Genomic DNA, 18598 nt, shown 5'->3' with positions numbered 1-18598 from the left:
CCAGGAGGAAGCCGCTGGCCAGCAAAGAGCCTGCCTCACCCTGGAGGTGTGGGCAATGGCTGGTCCCTGGCCCTCCACTGACTAGGCCTCTCCCTTGCCCTGCAGGCCAATGAGTGCATGAGGATCAAGATCCTGGGTGACTGCTACTACTGCGTGTCAGGCCTGCCGGTGTCCTTGCCCACCCACGCCCGGAACTGTGTGAAGATGGGGCTGGACATATGTGAGGCTATTAAGTAGGTACCACCACAGGCCGGGGCTGCCCCACTGGGGACCCCTCCTGCTTCCCAATGCATTGTCCCCATTTTGCAGATGGGGCTCTGGGGTGAAGGTGGCTTGCCTGGATCACTCAGAGTCTCGGAAACTCAGAGCAGTGGGCTTGGCATCGGGGTCACTGGACTCTGTTCCTTCAGGGTTGAGTCTTGGCAGCAGCAATGGGAAGGTTTCAGGGCAGGTAGCAGAGGAAGCTCACTCATTTGCAGTTTGGCTCCAGCAGTTTGGCTCACTCATTTGCAGCGGGCTCTGTCTGCTTCCTGGTCCCCCTGTGAAGGCCCTGAATCAGGGTACTGCCCCTCAGAGTTGCAGGGAGAAGCTTAGACTCCTAGACCCCTTCCCATCAACATCTAGTCCCCTGCAACTCCTCTGGGTGGTCCAGCAGGTGGAGGAAGGCCAGGTGGGCTTGGCCAGACAGACCTGTGTGGAGGGCAGAGCAGGTGTGGCTGCTGCCTGAAGGTGCAGGTTCTGGGTGGAAGCCAAGCTGCCGCTTGTCTTCTCCTGTAACCTCAGCAGAGGGGGCCTGTCCTGCTGGCACAACACTGGCTGGGAGTCAGTCCTGGTCCTGCCCGGCTCTGCATCAAGGTCTGTGGGACCTGGACGGTCTCCCTGACCCCTGCATTCAGTTCTTCCCCATTGACATGTAGAGAGATTGGGGTTCCTCCTCTATGGCCTGTGGAGGTTGGGGTTCCTCCTCTATGACCTGTGGAGGTTGGGGCTCCTCCCCTGTGACGTGTAGAGGTTGGGGCTCCTCCCCTGTGATGTGTGGAGATTGGGGCTCCTCCCCTGTGATATGTAGCATTCGGGGCTCCTCCCCTGTAATGTGGGGAGGTTGGGGCTCTTCCCCTGTGATGTGTGGAGGCTGGGGCTCCTCCCCTGTGATGTGTGAAGTTTGGGGCTCTCCCTGTGACATGAAAAGGTCTGGCAGAACCCCTTCTACTCCCTTGACTTTGACTCCGTCTTTAGACTGTTGGTGGGCATGTGGCGCTAGCTGCTCCCCAAACCCTGTCAACTTGTCAAAGGGACCCAGACACTTTACTCATGTTTGTGGGTACCATGTGGAGCTCTAAATTGAGGTTCCTGTTTCTTGGAGGTGGTGGGGGGTAGGAAGCCCCAAAGGCTGACCCCATGTTCTTCATCTCTGCTGTTTGGGTTGGTGTCTGGGCCGCTCTGCAGCCCATGGCAGCCTTTTCAAACCTCACCAGGACTGCCAAGGAGGGCAGACACCCAGTGATAGCACTTTAGGTCCAACAGTGTGAGCTGTGGCGACAGTGACAGCTGGCAGTCCTCCCTCATCTACCCAGTCTTTGAACTTGGAGGGGAGGGACACATCCTTTGCATTTCCCCACAGACGGGTGCTCCCTGCCTTTCCGAGCATTCTCTCCTGTGGGCTGGGCCCGCCCTGTTCCCCAGCACACACTTCCCAGACCTTGCTGTGTCCCCACCCTGTGCCACACCCTACCTGGGACCTTGAACCTGTCCTAGGGTGGAGGGCCCAGCAGCCTGGCTGGGTGACCAGGCCGTGCTGCCCCAGGCAGGTGCGGGAGGCGACGGGTGTGGACATCAGCATGCGTGTGGGCATACACTCGGGGAACGTGCTGTGCGGCGTCATCGGGCTGCGCAAGTGGCAGTACGACGTCTGGTCCCACGATGTGTCCCTGGCCAATAGGATGGAGGCGGCTGGAGTCCCTGGGTGAGGATCAGCTGGACAGTTGTGGGGTCAGAAGCTGGGGTGCTCTTGGGGATGGTCAGGGTGGGCTCCGGGAATGGAATCAGTGCCTTTGCAAGAGGCAGGGTGGGGGACTGGGCTCTGGCCTGCTGAGCACCCTGGCGGGGGACCAGCCCTCCTGGGCCCGGCTGCTCTGTCTGACTTGGGCTTCCCCAGCCGGGTACATATCACAGAGGCGACACTGAACCACCTGGACAAGGCATATGAGGTGGAGGACGGGCACGGGCAGCAGCGAGACCCCTACCTGAAAGAGATGAACATCAGCACCTACCTGGTCATCGACCCCCGGGTATGAGGGCTCACATGCAGCGGGTGGGGATTCGGGGGGCTCTGGCACAGCTGGGGAGCAGGGTCTGCACCCTAAGGAAAGACCCCCATGAAGGGAGTGTTTTTCTTTGAGGCTGTGGAAAGGTGGGGAGGAACAGGCTGGGCTTTAGGGGTAAGCTCCCCGCCACGGGGTATGCTCTAGGCCTCAGTGTTTATTTTTAAAGATTTATTTATTTATTTATTTATTTATGCATACAAGAACTGGGGTACAGGCCAGAGGTGTGGGGGATTAGAGGATTCACCAGAGACAGAGCGGGGAGCAGAACCGGCAGATCTACTGAAATACATTGCTGAGGGGAGCAGCGAGAGAGTCAGGAGAGGTCTGCTGTGCCATGTGGGCAGCTCCCTGGCCGGGGATCGAACTCATGCTGCAGAGGCTGTGGATTGCTTCCTAGTGCTGTGCTTAACCCCTTGCACCACCAGGGAGGCCCCTCACTGTCTTTTCTGTGAAACAGGAATGATCTGTGAGGTCATTCAGCGCCCACATTTTCAAAAGATATTTTTAAAATGTGCGTTGGATGAGATGCTGGAAAATAGGGGCTGGCCAGGGAGCCACCGGGCAGTAGCCTCTGTGTGTCCTGGGCTCTGGGCCCTTGGTGTCCGCCTGGCGGGAAGGCTCCACCTTCCCCAGGGCCCTGTTTTCTTTAGGACCCTGTGGTGGGGAAGGTTGCCCCAAGCTGGTGATCCCAGTCCTGTACCCCCAGCCTACCTCTCTCAGGCTGGGGCCATTCTTTTCTGCCTGCGGGAGGCCAGCTTGTCTGGCCGCCTTGGGTGAATCATCCTTGGGACTCACTCAGGAATGTCGGCTACGGCAGGCCCTCTCCAGCTCTCACTCTAGCTTTGGCCAGGGCTGGCCCAGCTGCTTGTTTCCAGGGAGCCTGCCCGGACCCTCATATCCTATCCTGCAGCTGCTCCCCAGGGTCCACCCAGCGCAAATGAGTGCCATGGGTGCTGAGCTGGCATCTGGGGAAACCCCTCCTGGGGACTTCCAGGCTGCCCCCACTTCACCCTCCTGGAATACAACCCACCCCTGACCCTGAACCTGCTGCTTTGGCCCTGCTTCCCTGATCCCTGCCTTCCTCTGAGGCCCTGGACCGCAGTCCCAGTGCCCCCTGACTCCTGCTGTTAGGCTTTCCCACCCAGACCCCCTGTCATTCCCTCTGAGGCTCCTTCCTCTTCCCTCTGTCCCAGATGCTCCTGTATATGTTTTTTATTATCAGTGCGAGTTTCAAAGACAACTTGGGGTGAGGGTTCTAGTGACTGCAATGAGCAGGGGCTTGGGTAGCTTCTGAGGGAGTAGGGCCCTTGGCCCGAAGGCAGCAGCAGGCAGGGCTCTGAAACCCTCCTCCTGGGCTGCCAGGGTCACCATGCGTGGCGGGACACCTCTTGGGTGAACACAGTGACTTTTCAGTATGTGTCTCCCACTAGATTGAAGGGGAATCCTTTATTTTATCTGAAAATTCTGCCTCCCTGGCTCCTCCCAGCTTTGTTTAATTTTATTCATTCACAAAGCTGAGAATTCAAAGAGCCTGAAGGCATGCTGTAGCAAGTTTTCCTGTCTCAGTCTCGGGGCCAGCCACAGGTCTCGCTAAAGGGCTAAAGGGGGCAGCCTGTAGAGCCCCTTGCATAGAGCGGTCTGTGTGCATGTGAGCACCTGGAAGGAGTCTCATCTCTGCTTCTGGCCCAGCCGACAGTAGCCATGGCTGCACGTTCCCCTCTGCCTTCACCTGGGGCCTTTCCCTTGGGTGCGGAGGGAGGAGCTCTGCTCCTCCCCCTCACCCCATGGAGGCCCCTTCCCTGCTGGCTTTCATAGACTCTCACTCAGGCTCTTAGGTGTGAGGACAGTGTCTGGCGGTGGTTGTGGGGGGAAGGTCCTAACCCACACTGGTTCACACATCTGCCTTAGAATGGGTGTGCTTTTGCTCAGAACACGTGGACCTTTAGTGCATGTTTATTTCTCAGGGAGTCTGGGTGTCTGGCTTCCCTGTACTAAGAGAGAAGTGCCAGCGACCTTGAACTTGAATGACTGTAGGCAGGGCTGCTCTGGTGGCAGGCAGACAGGGAGATGTAACCCCTCAAAGATGTATTTATTTATGCATACAAGAACTGGGGTACAGGCCAGAGGTGCAGGGGGTGAGAGGACTCACCCGAGACAGAGACAGAGTGAGGAACAGAACAAGCAGATCGACTGAAATACACTGCTGAGGGGAGCAGCAGGTGAGACAGGAGAGGTCTGCTGCGTCATGTGGGCAGCTCCCTGGCCAGGGATTGAACTCGTGCTGCAGAGGCTGTTGATAGCTTCATAGGTTGCATCTTAATTCCTTGCGCCACCTTGGAGGCCCTAAAAATGTTTCTATTCCAAGGGGAAGCTAGATGTTTCCAGAAAAGTTGCTGCTGTGGCTTAAGGAGTATTGATGCTGGTCTAGGTGGGTGTTTGTGGGGACCTGCAGAGATGGGGACAACTGAAGGAATGTGAGAGGGTAGGGGGCACTCAGCAGGTCCCCAGATGGCCCACACCTGTCTCCCTTGACCTTGGGACTCTTTCTTTTCCCTCCCCGCTTCTAGTCCAAGCTGGGAAAGGTCACAGGAATGTTGTTCTGTGACTTGGGGGAGGTCTGTGACTCTAGTGGCAGGTGGGGTACTCAGGTCTGTCCCCCTTATTCAGGGCTTAGCCCCTGTGTCCCCAGCTTGACCATAGCAGGCATGCAACAGGCATGGGCCCATGCTGTGGTTTGAAAGCACACGAGTGGACTTCCTGGAATACAGCCCTGGGGGTGGGGCCAACTCTCATCTCTTCTAGCTGCTCCCCCACAGGAAGGACATGTGTTGGCCACATGTGGGTGGGCAGGGCAGGATGCCTGTGTCTTCCCCGGATACCGTCTCCCCAGGGTGCGTTGACACTCTGGGCCCATGGGCCTTGAGGCTCCAAGGACTAGCCTGGTTCCTCCGAGTCAGGGGCAAGTGGGGCTTAGGACCTAACCTGCTGGGCTCACTCCTAGGAAGACCAAGTGTCTGAGGGCTGTGTGCAATTGTGTGACCTCCAGTGTCCTCCCTGCCAGGGCAGGGGTAGGGCTCTGAGCTGGTGAGGCGGGGAGAGGGCCTCCCTTACACACGAGTTCCCTGAGCTTTAGCCAATCCCCAAAGGGATTGTAGATTCAATAGCCTTTTTGCCAAGTGGGCCAGTGCGCCAGGCAATGGCATTGCATTTCAGGTGGAGCAGGATGGGGGTGGTGGGTTGAGAGAGGAGGGGGTAGGACAGGCTGTGTCTGTCTGCCCACAGAGCCAGCAGCCACCCCCGCCTAGCCAACACCTCCATAAGCCCAAGGGGGACACAGCTCTGAAGATGAGGGCCTCTGTGCGCATGACCCGCTACCTCGAGTCCTGGGGGGCAGCGAGGCCCTTTGCACACCTCAACCATCGCGAGAGTATGAGCAGCAACGAGACCCCTGTCCCTAGAAGGCGGAGGCCTAAGGTAGGTTCCCCTCCTTCCCCAGGGCTGGGGAACGGGGGCTCAGGAAAGGGCAGGTGAGCATGTGCTAAGGTGTCCTCCCACGGGGCCTTACTTTCTCCATCTGTAAGGTGGATCCCATCTCTGCAGGCCTCCCTCCTGGGCCCTCGGAGGAGTGAAGGCATTTGGAGAATTCTCCAGGGTGCCCATGAATGTCCCTGTCCTCGTTTCCCAGACCAAGTATGGCTTTAGATCTGGATCCTATAGCCTGGACAGTTCCCAGCATCATCCCCATCTCGCTGAGGGTGCCAGAGCTTAGCCCCAGTTATGTGATTAGACTTCATGATTCTCTCCCCTTCTCCCTCCAGGCCATTCCCCTGCGGCGCCACCGGAACCCTGACAGGTAGTACTTTGTCTCCTCCCTGTCAAGCTGTGGCTTACCTTCTGATAAGTCCTGCCCTGGTCACCTCCTTCAGGCAGGCTGCCCTGACCAGTCTCTGTCCAGGAGGGCCCAGCTCTTTCCACATGTGGGGTGAAAGCATTTCTAGGAACCAGCACTTCTCAAAGATGGAGCACTGTGCACCCACCCTCAACTGCAGTCGTGTCTGCCCTCTGCTTTTCGCCGGGCTGCTGGGTGATGCTGGACCCTCTCTGGACCTCAGTGGGACCCACTTGTCCCTCTACATCCTGCATGAGGCACCCAGAACCCCACGGGGGGTGGGGGGACAATTTTATCTTGTCCATACTCCTCCTGCCTCTTGGCTGAGGCTTTTGTGGGTGTCTGATTCCAGAAGTGCATCCCCCAAAGGGCGGTTGGAAGATGACTCCTATGATGACGAAATGCTGTCAGCAATTGAGGGGCTCAGCTCCACACGGTAAGGCTTCAGTACCCCTGCTTGACCCTGGTCCCCAGCTGTTGCAATGTCCTGCATCTCTCCTCCCGCTCCATGGTGCTGCCCCCGCATGTGGGGCTGGCCTGCCCCCTCCCATCCCTGGGGCCCTCCTCTTCTCTCTCCAAAGGTGCCACTCAGTTCCCTGCTGCCCCAGGCTCCCCCTCTCACTGCCTGCTCCTGCCTCTCCACAGACCCTGCTGCTCCAAATCTGATGACTTCTACAGCATCGGGTCCTTCTTCCGGGAGAAGGACTTTGAGCGAGAGGTGAGGGACCTGTTGGTGGTGAGGGGACGGTGTCACCGGGAACTCAAGGATGTGTTGTTTTAGGGGAATTGGTTTGGGCTAGGGTAGGACCCACATGGGTTCAGAGCAAGTGAACTACAGGTGGGGCACTGGTAAACCTCACTCCTCACAGTCTGTCATCCCCAGTACCGCCTGGCGCCCATCCCCCGGGTCCGCAACTACTTTGCCTGCGCCAGCCTCATCTTTGTCTGCATCCTACTTGTCCACGTCCTGCTGATGCCCAGGTCAGTCAGGGGGCAGGGCGTCAAACCCTCTGGGGTCAGGCTGGGAGGGGCAGTGACTTACCAGGACCACTGGGAAGGGCAGGCTGTGTGAGTTCTAGAACTTTAGGCCTCTGGGTCCCAGCAAGTGGGCTGGGGCTCATGTTCCCCACACCTGGAGTTACCAGCACTTAATTTTTTGTTCTAATTGAATGTGCTTGCTCTCTTGAGCCTCAAGCCTCCCCACTCCCACATGCCTCTCACCTTCAGAGTTGCCTGTTCTCTGTGTGGCCCTGTAGATGGTTCAGTTTGCAACCTTTGCCTTAGTGTTTGGAGTCCTAGCAGGGCAGGCTCCTAAAGCGGTAGCTGCCATCGTCTCCACCTGAGAGGTGCGAAATCGAGGTGCAGAGGAGGTAATGAATACCTTGTCCAGGACACGTGGCCAGGAAATCAGGAACCTCTCAAGAGTCCTGCTTCTGTTGGTGGGGGGCAGGGAGGGAGTAAGTTCAGGTGGTTTGTGGAAGGGGGCTAGGCAGTGGATCCACTAGCATTGTTTTAAGTTGTGTTCAAGAAACATTTGTAAAAAAAAAAAAAAGAAAGAAAGAAACATTTGTACATAGTACCTACATGCTTAACCCAAGCGAGTGGCTATAGGGGACTTGAAGAGGACCTTAGTCATTGCGTTGTGGCCAGGGGTCATAGAGGGGGTATGATTTTCAAAGATCCATTTTGCTGAGTATAGAATACAGGCCATAGGGGAGGGAGCAGAAAGTGACCATGAGCTTGAGAATTGGGGTGCTAGGAAGGTAGGGGAGCATGCCTGTGACTTGCCCCTCACAGGTGATCCCCTAGAACTTGGGTTCTTTCCCCTTCTCCAGGACAAAAGATCTGGGTATAACCTTTGGGCTGGTGGCCTGCGTGCTGGCACTTGTGCTAGGCCTGTGCTTTGCCAATGAGTTTTTGGTGAGTGGGGGCCCTGGGCTGAGCACCTACCAGGCCTATCATCCCTCCCTCCTGCCTTAGCACCCATCCCAGGAGTCCTCCTGGGTGAGCTTTGCCTGTCTGAGCCCCGTCCCACCTGCTGGAGGACGATTCGTTGAGTCCTCTGGAGGCTTCTCCTGGAGTCCGCCTTCCCTGCCTGCTTGTGGGCTGTGCTGGTCCAGGGCCCCAAGGTCCCTTCTGCCAGTGCACCACATGTGTACTGAGCTCTGGGCTGTGCCCACTTACTCTCCCTTATGGGGTTCTGGGGGCTCCTGGCAGTGGTGCCCTGGCCCTGTGTGCTCCTCTGGCCAGGACAGGCAGACTCTCCCTTCTGCCTTGGGTGGCACTGGGTGACTAGATCCTGTGGTTCTGCAGAGGTGCTGCCCAGCCCAGGGGGTGCTCCGGGCCATCTCTGAGAGTGTGGAGACACAGCCCCTGCTGCGCCTGTTCCTGGCCATCCTGACTGTCAGCAGCCTGCTCACCATTGCCGTCATCAACCTGGTGGGTTCTGGGGGCAGGGAGATGGGTTCCGACAAGGACCCCCTGCGAAAGCACATGCTTCCTGGGGCAGGGGAGTTAGTCTTTGGGTCTGTAAGCTGCATCTGTTTTGACTCCCTCCAGAGCAATGCAGCGGGTGTGACACTCTCCAGACAGGCTTGGCATCCTGCCCTTCATTTTCAAATGAGGATTCCACAGAACTTACTGGTCACCCCACAAGGATGGGATGACTTGAGCCACCATGATGCCCCTGACATCCTACTCTGTCTCCACAGCCCCTGGGGAGCTCCTCTCTCACCCTCTAAAACTTAGTTTCTTCATCAGGCATGAGGCTGGGATGGAACCTGGGCCCTGCTTCTCAGGTGTGCTGGCTGGGCCAAGAGCTGGTGTTCCCTGCCACCCCACTGCATCACGAGGTCTCCCCCGCCTCCAGGCTCCCATGTGCTCCTTGACCAGCTCCCTGGGGAGAAAGCACTCAGTGAACACGCCCATCCCAGCATCCCCCCAACCTGCCCTAATGGGCCCCTAATTATGGTGGGGTGGGTGGTGCCCACAAAGGTGAACTTACACTCTCCTCCCTGCTAGGGTCATGCTGAGAGCTGGGCTTGCAGGAGGTGCCCCTGATGGTCATGGAGGCCTACGACCCAGCCCTCTGGTCCTGCCACTGGTCCTCAAGTGCCATGCCCCTGGACCACTCCTGATGGGCACCTGTCTCCTTTGCAGAAGCTGACAGCTTATAGCAATGGGACAGAACCGAGCCTTTCAAACCCCTCGGACAGAAACCAATGTCAGTGCCTGGAGGCTGACCAGTGTGAGCATCTCCTGGTGAGTATCTGGGCCCGGGCCTATCCTCTGAGTGCTGCAGGTCCTCACTTGAATTCTCCTGCACAGCTCAGGACATTAAGAATGACTGATTCTGAGCGTCTGAGACCACGGGGTGTGGAAGAGCCTAGACCAGCCTCTCCCAGGAATGGGGGAGAGAGCAGTGCCCAATTGAGGACCAGTTGACCTCTGACCCTGGAGGATAGAGGAGTCTTGTCTGGGCACACTTGGTGCAAGGCAGGAGCATGGGAGGAGCCAGTGCTGGTGGGTGTCTCCCGACCACTCACTTGAAGGTGGGCCTGTTCTGGTCTCCCTTTCATCATGGAGAGGTGGACTTAGAGAGGCTCACTGAAGGTGGTGGAGGCTCGAAGGTGGTAGAGCCAAGTCTGCGCCCCAGGCAGCCCGACACCACCTCTGTGGGTCAGAGCATCCTGACAGACAACAGGATGAGGGCTTTGGGACTTCCAGGAGGGTAGCTGTGAATTTTTAACTATCCTTGAAGGGCAGAAAGGAGTTGGGGATAAGAGAGGGAACAGTAAGAAAAAGCTGAGGCATGAAGTGGGAACAGGGTTTCAGGTGGTTGTGTTGGAAGCAGAAGGAGTTGGGGGGATTGGGAGATGACACCACAGGGGGTTTGACTCAGATTAGGATGGGGTGTGAGTGCCAGGGCAGAGAACTTGGTCTTTACCCTGGGAGCCACAACCTGATCTAGAGTAGGAGAGTAATGCGGGCGAGATGGGCCTGGGAAGGGCAAGCTCATGGCAGAACTGGAGGAGGTGCATGTCTACCCCCGCCCTCATCTTTGCACAGCCACACACCACTTGCATTTTTATCCATGACCTTTTTTTCCTTCTAAATGAATTCACTTTCCACATGTAAAAATATGCCTGCTTTTTTGTTAAGGGCGTCAGCGAGGCTAGAATGATGCTGAAGAGACTGTCTCTGCACAGACTACCCCAAAGGTGGAGAAGGGCCCCATGAGTCCATGTGTCAGTGCCACAGGCACTCCTTTGGTGACTGCTGGTCCAGGTGGTGTTGACAGGAGATGGTGGGGTGACTAACATCATCCATCTCCCCAGTTCTACACCTGCAGCTGCATGCTGGCCTTTATCGCCTGCTCTGTCTTCCTGCGGATGAGCCTGGAGCTGAAGGTTGTGCTGTTGACTGCAGCCTTGGGGGCCTACCTGGTACTCTTCAACCAAAACAAAAACATCAGCCTGTGCTTTCAGCAGAACTGCAGCAGCAACAGCACTGATTGGTGGGGCCCAAAGCCACTCCTTGCCAGGACCTCAATCCCACTACCCATCTAGACTATGGCCCAGTGTAGCGATCTGGTTGGCTTTTCAGTGTCATTTCATACCAAGGTGCTTTTGCATTCATAGGCCCACCTGGACCCAACACTTCAGGGGTGGAGTGGCAGGTGGCGTAGGTCCCATTTTACAGAAGGGAAGTGACAGGCCCAGGCCCCAGGTCTGCAGCACATAGAACTGAATGACTTATTTGCAGTTTCTCTGGGGGAACTGCAAGTCTCTAGACCATTTGGGGTAAAGAGGAGGATGTTTCAGCTCTAGCCTAGTCCCCCTGAACTGGGTCCTGAAGTTCCAGGGTTTTGGAAAGGGATCCAGAACAAAACCTGGCATGGCTTTGCCCCCTCTTAATTGCTTGTGCCAGTCTCCAAGTCCCGGCATGTCACCTGCTCTGACTCACTATGAGGAGCTCAGGGCACCCCCAGCTTGTCCCCATCTGCCTGGAGTGCATACCCTTCAGAATTGGCCATGTCCACTCCTTGTAACCCAGTTGCAGGTTGAGATGTCACCACAGTGGGCCTGCCCCACCTCCCAGTCAGCACCTGCCCTACCACCCTGAAATTGTCTTGTTTAATGTCTACGCCAGGAAAATGTGAGCTTAGCAGGCAGAGATCTCTGCCCATTTGCTCTTTCCTGTGGGGTGCTGGGGCCCCACACAGCCTTCTGTATTTGGGGCTCAGTGGGAACTAGAAATGACTCTTGCCTGTCCCCTTCATGCCCAACAGGTGTTCAACCTGTCCAAGTAGTAGTCTGAATATGATGATCGATTTCTACCTGGCTCTGTTCTACGCCACCCTCATCATGCTCTCCAGACAAGTACGTGGACCCACCCAAGCCCCCAGGTCCATTGGCCTCCCTTGCCCTCCTGTGCCTGGGGAAGGACAGGTAGGAGTGGGGCTACCTCGGGTCTGGTGCAGCACAGAGGACAGAAGAGAGTCCTGTTCAAAAGCTTTGGTCCCTCGGTCAGGGGTCCCAATTCAGTGTCCTTCCTTTCTTGTACCTCCTCCTACCTGGACACAAGTGACATTTAATGTGTGGGTCACTTGAAAACCACGCTGTGGCTGATTCTGGATTCTAAGGTCATGGGGAGATTCTAAGGTGACTTAGAGACATTTGCTATGGACACAGGGTGGGCAGCACTGATGTGCTGGGTCAGTAGCCCCCGGGGGTTACAAGTGTGCCCATTCAGGTGCTCAGTGGACATTGTCTGCCCTTGCTCACGGCCTGATGTCCATCCCCTACTGCCTGCAGATTGACTATTACTGCCGCTTGGATTGTCTGTGGAAGAAGAAGTTCAAGAAGGAGCATGAGGAGTTTGAGACCATGGAGAACGTAAACCGGCTTCTTCTGGAGAATGTCCTGCCAGCCCACGTGGCTGCCCACTTCATTGGTGACAAGTTAAATGAGGTACAATACAAAGTGGGCTCCCTGAGGGGGTGACCTGGGCCTCAGCTCAGCCAGGTGCCCAGCTGTGGAGTTAGCCCTAAGAAACCAGCTTTGGAGCCAAAGACCTGGCTCAAGTGTCACTGTGGATGTGACAGCTCACCTCCCTTGGGCTTGGTTCACACCTATTAAGTAGGGCTGACAGTCCTTATATAGCAGGATTGCTGCAAGGATCAAAGGAATGCCCAGGTGCTTATAACCTGGACATGTGTTGGTGAAGAGTGCATTTCCACCAGTTCCATGGAGCTGCAGAGGGCAGGTGAGGGCGCTGAGGCCCTGGGTGTAGAATCCCAGTCTCCTGTTGGTTTTCTTCTACTATGCCAGGGGAACTCAAACCCAGCTGTGCAGACCCAGGGAACTTACAAGAGGCAAACCACCAACCCAAGCCTGACCCTCCCAACCCACCAACCCAGGCTCTACTTTGGTTTTTTTTTTTTTTTTTTGCATAGAAGAACTGGGGTGTAGGCCAGAGGTATGGGGAGTGAGAGGACCCTCACAGACAGAGTGGGGAGCAGAACAGGAGGAATGACTGAAACACACTGCTGAGGGGAGCAGCGGGCGAGACAGGAGAGGTCTGCTGTGCCATGTGGGTCAGCTCCCTGACCTGTGGGCAGCCAGGGAATCCAACTCATGCTGCAGTGACTGGCAATAGCTTGATAGCGCTGTCTTTAACCCCTGTGCCACCAGGGAAGCCCTCAGGCTCTATTTTTAATAGCCAGATTGAGAATCACTGCTGCCCCCTGCCCCTGCAGTGGAGGAACTACCTCCAAGTCGACCTCCCTGACTCCTCTCTCACTCGGATGGCTCTAAGGCCCCACTTCTCTCTTCTCTTCCAGGACTGGTACCATCAGTCCTATGACTGCGTCTGCGTCATGTTTGCGTCAGTGCCAGACTTCAAAGTATTCTACACGGAGTGCGACGTCAACAAGGAAGGGCTGGAGTGCCTGCGCCTGCTCAATGAGATCATCGCGGACTTCGACGAGGTACAGCAGTACAGCCTCAAGCTAGGCTGGGGACCCTGAGCTCCCTGGTCCGGGAAGGCCAGGCGTGGGGCCGCTGCAGCCCGAGGAACACAGGTGACAACTCTGCTGGGGGTTGCCCCTGTTATACAAGGTATAAGAGGTACAGATATGCCCTTTTCATTATTTTATTCAGCAAGCATTTTGTTAGCACCTTTGTGTCGTGCAGCTTCCTTAGATTTAGGTCCTTGTAGGACAGCCCAATTTCCAGCTCTGTGAGCAAGCTGCTTCAGAGGAAGTTGATCACTTTAGGCCTAACTCTTCATTGCCAATAACCATCATTCCTGTCAGTGCTGTGACTCCCACCAGAAGGGCAGTGGGAGTGGGAGAGAACCCAGAGGCCAGGTTCCTACTTGTGCTTACGCATGAGCTCGGTCCAGAAGGACCAAGCATGAAAAATGTCTGGCTTAGCACAGCTGGTGGGAGGGAACCCTACACCCCTTCTCAGAATCGGGATGGTCTGCACTAGATGTGTGGCCCCGCTTCACTCTGCTTCCCTTCATCCTGCAGCTGCTATTAAAGCCCAAGTTCAGTGGCGTGGAGAAGATCAAGACCATCGGCAGCACGTATATGGCGGCTGCCGGGCTCAGCATCCCCTCGGGTCATGAGAACCAGGTACTCAACCTGTCTGGTGGCCCCATGTCCCATCCCCGTGGGAGGGGAAATTCAACAGTTTTGTCACCTGGACAGGTCTGGAAAGGTAGCTCCCCTCTATGTCTGTCCTATGAGGGAGGGCAAAGAAGCTCCTGGCTTGGCCTGGGGGAGCAGATCCTGGACCCTGTGTGGAGCCTCTGGCCCATCTCTGCCATTCACGGCCCCTTCCCATGGCTATGATGGCCATGTTGGTGCACCAGTGGTCACCCGCAGAATGCTCCAGAGTGTCCCTCTAACACCCAGTCAAAGCAGGAAGACGGGGTCTGACTTCCCCTCCGCCCCACAGGACCTGGCTCGGCAGCATGCCCATATCGGTATCATGGTGGAGTTCAGCATCGCCCTGATGAGCAAACTGGATGGCATCAACAGACACTCCTTCAACTCCTTCCGCCTCCGAGTTGGTGAGGGCTAGGAAGGGGGCCAGGCTTGCTGTGGGGGGACACTGGGCAGCCTGCTGCCTCCAGGCAAGTCCATGCTCAGCCCAGTGTACTTTGCCATTTATTATGAAGTTTTATAGATCCCTCCTGCTCTTATAGCCCTTGTAATCGGGAATTATCCCTTGTTTACATAACATTTATAGAGTTACTTTTGAAAGTTTTAACTAAATAGGAATGTATCACTACAGAAAACAGAGGACCTCCCCGCCATGCCCCAAATCACCAGCTGTACACAGGTGACCATAAAAATATACCAAAAACAAAGTAGTCATTAAGTCGAACCATTGTTGTCCTCCAGAGCTGTTCTCAAAGTCCATGAGTTCAGTAAGAGGGAAGTAGCAGATACTAGAAAGTGTCACACCAGCTCCAGGCTGCCGAGTATGGCCAAGTCTGAAAAGACACCCAGGGAATGGTCTTTCCACACCTCAGCATGCTGTCCCGCCGCCGCAGGTCCAGCCTTTGAGTCTGTTATCTCAGTGCTTTCTGTGGCAGGCAGATGGCTTCAGGGCAGATGCCTGAGGCTGTGCCTCCCTCCTCTGCCAACTGCAAACATTATCTCCAGGCATCAACCATGGGCCTGTGATTGCTGGAGTGATCGGGGCACGAAAGCCTCAGTATGACATCTGGGGGAACACGGTCAACGTGGCCAGCCGGATGGAAAGCACTGGAGAACTGGGGAAAATCCAGGTAAAAACCACCTGGGGAGACTCACCAAGGGGGAAGAACTTCTAGGGGTGAGGGGCTTGGGCTTTGGCACGGGCTCCGCCATCCATCAGCTGTGTGGCTTCAGCCATAAACTTGAGGAAACCAGATGTGTCTGCTGCTCCTTGGCTGATTTCTGCCTGTCCCTTACACAACAGGTTTTCTTCTTGCTTCCAAAGTCTTAGGCTTCTTTTCCTTTCCAGGTTACTGAAGAGACATGCACCATCCTCCAGGGACTAGGTTACTCTTGTGAATGCCGAGGACTGATTAATGTCAAAGGCAAAGGTGAACTGCGGACTTACTTTGTCTGTACAGATACCACCAAGTTTCAAGGATCAGGGCTGAACTGAAGGCTTTTGGTAGGTGCAGAACATGCTGGAAGTTTATTTCCCTTTGGCTTGCTTCAGAGAAGGCAGACTAGATCTCACAGGGGTTAAAAGGCATACCCTCCCGGATGTGTGTGTGTGTGGTTCCCTTGGACTTGCACTAGACAATTTCTTCGACGCTGCGCCAGACCCCTGCTGGATGTGACCACTACAGCTTAGGGAGCACATGGCTGCCAGAGTCTGCTGTGGGGAGTCTGCTGCAGCCTCAGGCACAGCTGGAAAAGGCTCACAGTGAGTTTTAGACCCTCATTCCCCAGGGTGCTATGTAGATATTGGAGCATGACCAGAACACACCTCCTCCCCGTGGCCTGTGAGCTGCACTGCAAGATTTGTCTTTTTTAGGTATGGAGGACTAAGACACGTTCCCAGGAGGGGCTGGGGACTCCTTTTTCCCCAGCTACATGATTGCACATTTCTCATGCAGAGTCCTGGTAAACAGATGTTCAAAGGATGTTTTAAAAATGTAAATGGTTTCAAACTGTGGGAGTAAATATACCACAACCCAAGTTCATTCTTGCTTCTCTGACCTATGACTGTTTTCAACTGGATACATTTTAATGGGAGTCTATCCTTTTAAATGATTTCTGAGATGGCAGACAACATCTACTCCCTCCAATGGATGAGTTGCCTTTTTAACACTTGACACGTCAGAAGGACCAGGGTCCAGTGTCAACTCTCAGCATTAGCCCAGCTGTGGGGATAGGGCAGGAAGGACTGTGGCTCACAGCAGAAAGGCCACCAGCGGCCCTGGCTTTGAATCAGAAAACTTTCGGAGCTTAGGTTCAGTAAATAAAAGCCTAGAAAATAGGCAGCCTGCAGGCCTCTCCTCCCCTTTCCTCCTCATAGGTAACTTTGAAGAGCTTCAAAACTCAAGGGGCCTACTCAGCATAAGCATGTGTAGAGAGAGGGGTTCCCATATCTGGGAAGTGAGGGTCTCACAAGGCTGACATATTCTTGTTCTGAATATGTCTTGTTCTGAACCTGAGAGTCAAGGCAACTGCAAAAAGCCAGGTTTGTGATATGGTATCTTACAGGGTTTCTACTCCAAAGCAATGGATAGATCACTCCAGGTTTCAAGGAGAGAAATAACCAAGCTGGTGATCCCTTTTCCTGAATTGACTTCACTGCCTCATAATCAAAATGTCTCCAGGGGCCTCCCTGGTGTCACAGGGGATTAAGATGCAGCCTCTGAAGCTGTCCGCAGCCACTGCAGCACGAGTTCAATCCCCGGCCAGGGAGCTGACACACGTGGTGCAACAGACCTCTCCTGTCTCGCCCGCTGCTCCCCTCAGCAATGTATTTTAGTAGATCCGCCTGTTCTGCTCCCCACTCTGTCTATGGTGAATCCTTCCAATCCCCTCTCGCCCACCCGCCCCCGTATTTCTGGCCTACAACCCAGTTCTTCTACGCAAAAAAAAAAGTAGAATTTCACTACATAACAGGGATTCTTAGTCACATCTATGAATCCCCTGAAATTAAACAGAAAACCTTGCCTGCAGGAGACCTCCAAAGATGCGACAGGACTGCAGCCAGGTTGCCTGGACTGCAGGGGTTGAGGACGCAGTGCCACCCACGTTGCAGAGTTGCAGCTGATAGTGGAGGGGGACTGACAATGACCCTGCTGTCTGCCTGTACTTGTCCAGCTGTGGGACTTTTATCAGCCCAAGCAGGGCTTATTCTCATTTGCTGGGTGCTAGGTGAGCCCGTAGCAGCTGTGCATGACATGTAACTGAAATAAGTGTGAGTGAATTACAAGAACTTGCATGAATGACTTTTATGGGAAAATTGGTCTCATTTAAGTTGCCCTTTTTACACACCAACTTTTCATACAGTGGGCTTATTTCATATGAGTACTGCACTGAAACTGTACTTTTACAATCTTAAGTGGTGACCCAGGCTGGGTCACCTGGGAAGTCAGGAAGGTTCTGTCACTGAGACACACATCAGTGTGCTGGGTCTCTGGAGGTGGACATATTTCCACTCTACTCTTCCAGTATTCAAGTAACTTTTTTTTCTCCAGCAACAGAAAACCTAATTGGGAGTTAAAGAAAAATATTTCCAGTTATTTATTTCCAACTAAAGCAGTGTGCTCAGATAAAAATGTTTAAAGCTTTAGTTTTCGATGTTCGGGTCATAGCAAATAATTGACCAAAAAATCATTTGCAGTTTCTTCTTTATAAACCTTTTTACCAATAACCAAGTCATTTCTTCACAGGTGTCATTTTGCTTTATGACAGGACACTTTTTTTTCTAACACTCACTTCTCTATGGGTCAAGAACTTGCTTAAAGTTTCTGCCAAGGTGGCTTCACCAACTCCAGTGAAAATCGCACCTGAAGTTTTCTGGTTTACTTAAGAAAATTTCCTAACAGAAGATTAACCACTGTATACTTTGTGTCTATATTAAGTCAACGTGAAGAAATAGACTTTGAGAAGGTACAGGCAAATAACTGGGGGTTATTCTGTATATTGAGTATTTATAGACGTGTAATATTTGTTTCAAATGTCATGTTTCCTTTTTTTGTAATGCATAAGTGTTTCTTTGTTCAGCTTTTCATACATAAAATTAGCAATGTGGAAAACATTTGAATGTCCTAGTGTCTTGAATTTAAATATTTTCTTGGTCTTCAGAAACTTACCTTAGCTACTAAGTGTCCGATATTTCTGCATTTCTGCATTATGTCTGAGAGATTAAAATTAGACTCTGAAAAGACTTGAGAGGATTAATTTCCCTTTACCCTACTTGTTCTTACTAAACATTCTTACTAAATGTTAATTTCCAAAATAAAGAAAATAAAGCAATTTCCTTCCTGGGTGTTTGACAGAGGGTTCTCTACAATCTTAGCAGGGTCCTTTTTTTAAAAGCAGGGTCCTGACCTTAATCTGTGCACTGATCGAGGCTAGAACCCGGTTTCTGGTGGTCAAAGGGGACATCCAGGTTCATGCCCCCCTGCTTATTTAAGTAAACTACTCAAGCACTTGACCTCTGTATTTTAGATAAAAGTAGGTAAGTATTAGTTCAGGGGCATGGCTGAGGAATAGGTGACGTGTGAGAAACAGTAAATAGAAAAAGTAAACTTCCCCTTAAGCTCAATGATTCAAGGATGATTTATCTTACCTGGCTTATCCTTTCATTATAACTCCAAATAGCTCTCCCAAAAACTAAACACCAGACAAGTG

General features: G+C 53.9%; 1 protein-coding gene across 6 annotated transcripts in view; it reads left to right on the top strand.

The window, feature by feature from the left end:
* Positions 1 to 18598, top strand: part of ADCY7 (adenylate cyclase 7) — a 60995-nt gene that overhangs the window by 41801 nt on the left and 596 nt on the right. For 4 of the 6 annotated variants that reach the window (XM_054697037.1, XM_037516285.2, XM_037516284.2 and 1 more), the window contains 19 exons: positions 106 to 233; positions 1805 to 1963; positions 2156 to 2288; positions 5607 to 5798; positions 6143 to 6177; positions 6566 to 6649; positions 6859 to 6931; positions 7097 to 7194; positions 8049 to 8133; positions 8527 to 8652; positions 9373 to 9474; positions 10551 to 10729; positions 11504 to 11594; positions 12030 to 12185; positions 13058 to 13204; positions 13751 to 13855; positions 14181 to 14295; positions 14894 to 15018; positions 15237 to 18396. In XM_054697037.1, coding sequence (XP_054553012.1) covers positions 106 to 233; positions 1805 to 1963; positions 2156 to 2288; positions 5607 to 5798; positions 6143 to 6177; positions 6566 to 6649; positions 6859 to 6931; positions 7097 to 7194; positions 8049 to 8133; positions 8527 to 8652; positions 9373 to 9474; positions 10551 to 10729; positions 11504 to 11594; positions 12030 to 12185; positions 13058 to 13204; positions 13751 to 13855; positions 14181 to 14295; positions 14894 to 15018; positions 15237 to 15383 — 2280 coding nt within the window. In that variant the 3' untranslated portion in view covers positions 15384 to 18396. Of the gene's footprint in view, positions 1 to 105; positions 234 to 1804; positions 1964 to 2155; positions 2289 to 5606; positions 5799 to 6142; positions 6178 to 6565; positions 6650 to 6858; positions 6932 to 7096; positions 7195 to 8048; positions 8134 to 8526; positions 8653 to 9372; positions 9475 to 10550; positions 10730 to 11503; positions 11595 to 12029; positions 12186 to 13057; positions 13205 to 13750; positions 13856 to 14180; positions 14296 to 14893; positions 15019 to 15236; positions 18397 to 18598 lie in introns of those variants that run through there. The other 2 variants (XM_037516287.2, XR_008552450.1) reach the window with 2 other exon arrangements.

The sequence above is a fragment of the Talpa occidentalis genome, unplaced genomic scaffold, assembly GCF_014898055.3.
Source record: "Talpa occidentalis isolate TD23 unplaced genomic scaffold, MPIMG_talOcc4v2.1 talOcc4.17, whole genome shotgun sequence".
Taxonomy (NCBI): Eukaryota; Metazoa; Chordata; class Mammalia; order Eulipotyphla; family Talpidae; genus Talpa; species Talpa occidentalis.
Note: the sequence above shows the minus strand (reverse complement) of the source record. Positions and strands in the feature narration are given on the sequence as shown.